The sequence below is a fragment of the Octopus sinensis genome, linkage group LG5 (assembly GCF_006345805.1).
Source record: "Octopus sinensis linkage group LG5, ASM634580v1, whole genome shotgun sequence".
NCBI classification, from domain to species: domain Eukaryota; kingdom Metazoa; phylum Mollusca; class Cephalopoda; order Octopoda; family Octopodidae; genus Octopus; species Octopus sinensis.
The window spans coordinates 122,432,055-122,433,954 of NC_043001.1; the positions used below are offsets into that span (position 1 = coordinate 122,432,055).

General features: G+C 38.1%; 1 protein-coding gene across 1 annotated transcript in view; it reads right to left on the reverse strand.

Moving 5' to 3' along the window:
* Positions 1–454, reverse strand: part of LOC115212422 (cytochrome P450 4V2-like) — a 50,391-nt gene extending 49,937 nt beyond the window's left edge. The window contains exon 1 of the mRNA XM_029781330.2: positions 223–454. Coding sequence (XP_029637190.2) covers positions 223–382 — 160 coding nt within the window. The 5' untranslated portion in view covers positions 383–454. The remainder of the gene's footprint in view (positions 1–222) is intronic.
* Positions 455–1,900: the final 1,446 nt, after the last annotated feature.

Here is a 1,900-nt window from a genome sequence, read left to right on the forward strand (position 1 = left end):
ATTCGTAGATATGAAATACCCGAGATAAAGACAGCTCCATATCTAGAACACATTTGATCAAAGATTCATTCAGTCACTGCTGACTGGAAGCAGTTAAACATTATCGTCATCATAAAGTCTAATATAAACACATGGTTCTCCGATAAAGAGGGAAGAATTGAGCGTGCAGATTTAAAACTGAAGATACAATTAATAAATTAAAGTGAAGTGAAAAACACAAACCCATATTATTTCCTCGGAGTCGTGGTACATCGCCGATTAGATGCCAACTCTTCATACATGGTACGTTCCCGTAGAGTTTTAGCTTTTTCAAATACCATTGTAGAAAATGTACAATGATGCAAGCAATTGTAACTAATAATATAGTAGAAGAGACCAACATGGTAACACCTCACACGGTTAGATACAGTGTTAACTGTAATGATTTAGGACAACTTCTGCTTCAGTTAGGAAGTCAGAACATCGGAACGCAATGATACGCTTGGCAGAATAAAAATAACTCATTTACATGTCAATTGGTTTCATACAATAGTAATGTTTCAAATTATGATACAATTCGAGGGAGGGGTAATTCGATAACATATTAACTCTTACTTCTTTTATCGATCTTGAAAGGATGAAAGGCAAAACCAACTTCGGTGGTATTTCAACACAAACAAGGCGGCGAGCTGGCAGAAACGTTAGCACGCCGGGCGAAATGCTTTGCGGTATTTCGTCTGCCGTTACATTCTGAGTTCAAATTCCGCCGAGGTCGACTTTGCCTTTCATCCTTTCGGGGCCGATTAAATAAGTACCAGTTATGCACTGGGGTCGATATAATCGACTTAATCCGTTTGTCTGTCCTTGTTTGTCCTCTGTGTTTAGCCCCTTGTGGGTAATAAAGAAATAGAAATAGGTATTTCGTCTGCCGTTACGTTCTGAGTTCAAATTCCGCCGAGGTCGACTTTGCCTTTCATCCTTTCGGGGTCGATAAATTAAGTACCAGTTACACACTGGGGTCGATATAATCGTCTTAATCCGTTTGTCTGTCCTTGTTTGTTCCCTCTGTGTGTAGCCCCTTGTGGGTAGTAAAGAAATAGGTATTTCAAGACAAACTTCATATGTACCCCTGCAGGCAAATATTTGTGTGTGCGTGTATGTGTGTGTGTGTGTGTGTGTGTGTGTGTGTGTGTGTGTGTGTGTGTGTGTGTGTGTGTGTGTGTGTGTGTGTATGTGTGTGTGTGTACTGTATGCAGTTAACAGTTGAGATCTAGAGAAAAGTAAAAATGAAAATATTCAAAAGATCAATAATAGGTTGTCCCGAAAGTTCTGAGCGTTTTTTAAGCTAAATCATTTAATGCTTCATTAAAAACACCTGAAACGTAACACAGTTAAAACTTTGGCATTGCTAGAAGTGATAGAGCATCTCTTCTCCGTTCCTGACTAAGAATAGATTTATCTTTCTTTCCAGTTACCCTTTATTGACATTTGAAATAGAAAACCATATATTTCATATTCCCATTGTAATACTTAAAAAAAAAGAGAGAGAGAGAGAAAATTCTGCAAAGACTTGCAAAAGCATTTGTAGAGTTTATGGTGATGCTACTGTCGGTCAATCAACTGTTCGGAGGTGGTTTGCAAAATCTAAAGCTGGAAAGTTTAGATTCTGCCAGCTCGCCGCCTTAATTTCGAAAGCATTATCTTCAAGATGTAATGTTAGGAAGTACCAGTCCTATTGCAGTAATATGTAATTCAGGCCATAGCCTAATAAAAACAGGACACCGAACACCGGCTGTAGATAAGATTTATTTCTTTATTACCCACAAGGGGCAAATATAGAGGGGACAGTATAAAACGTGTAGGGACAAAAGACGAATGAAAGAAAAATGAAAGAAAAATGAAAAGATTAATGAAACCTTTT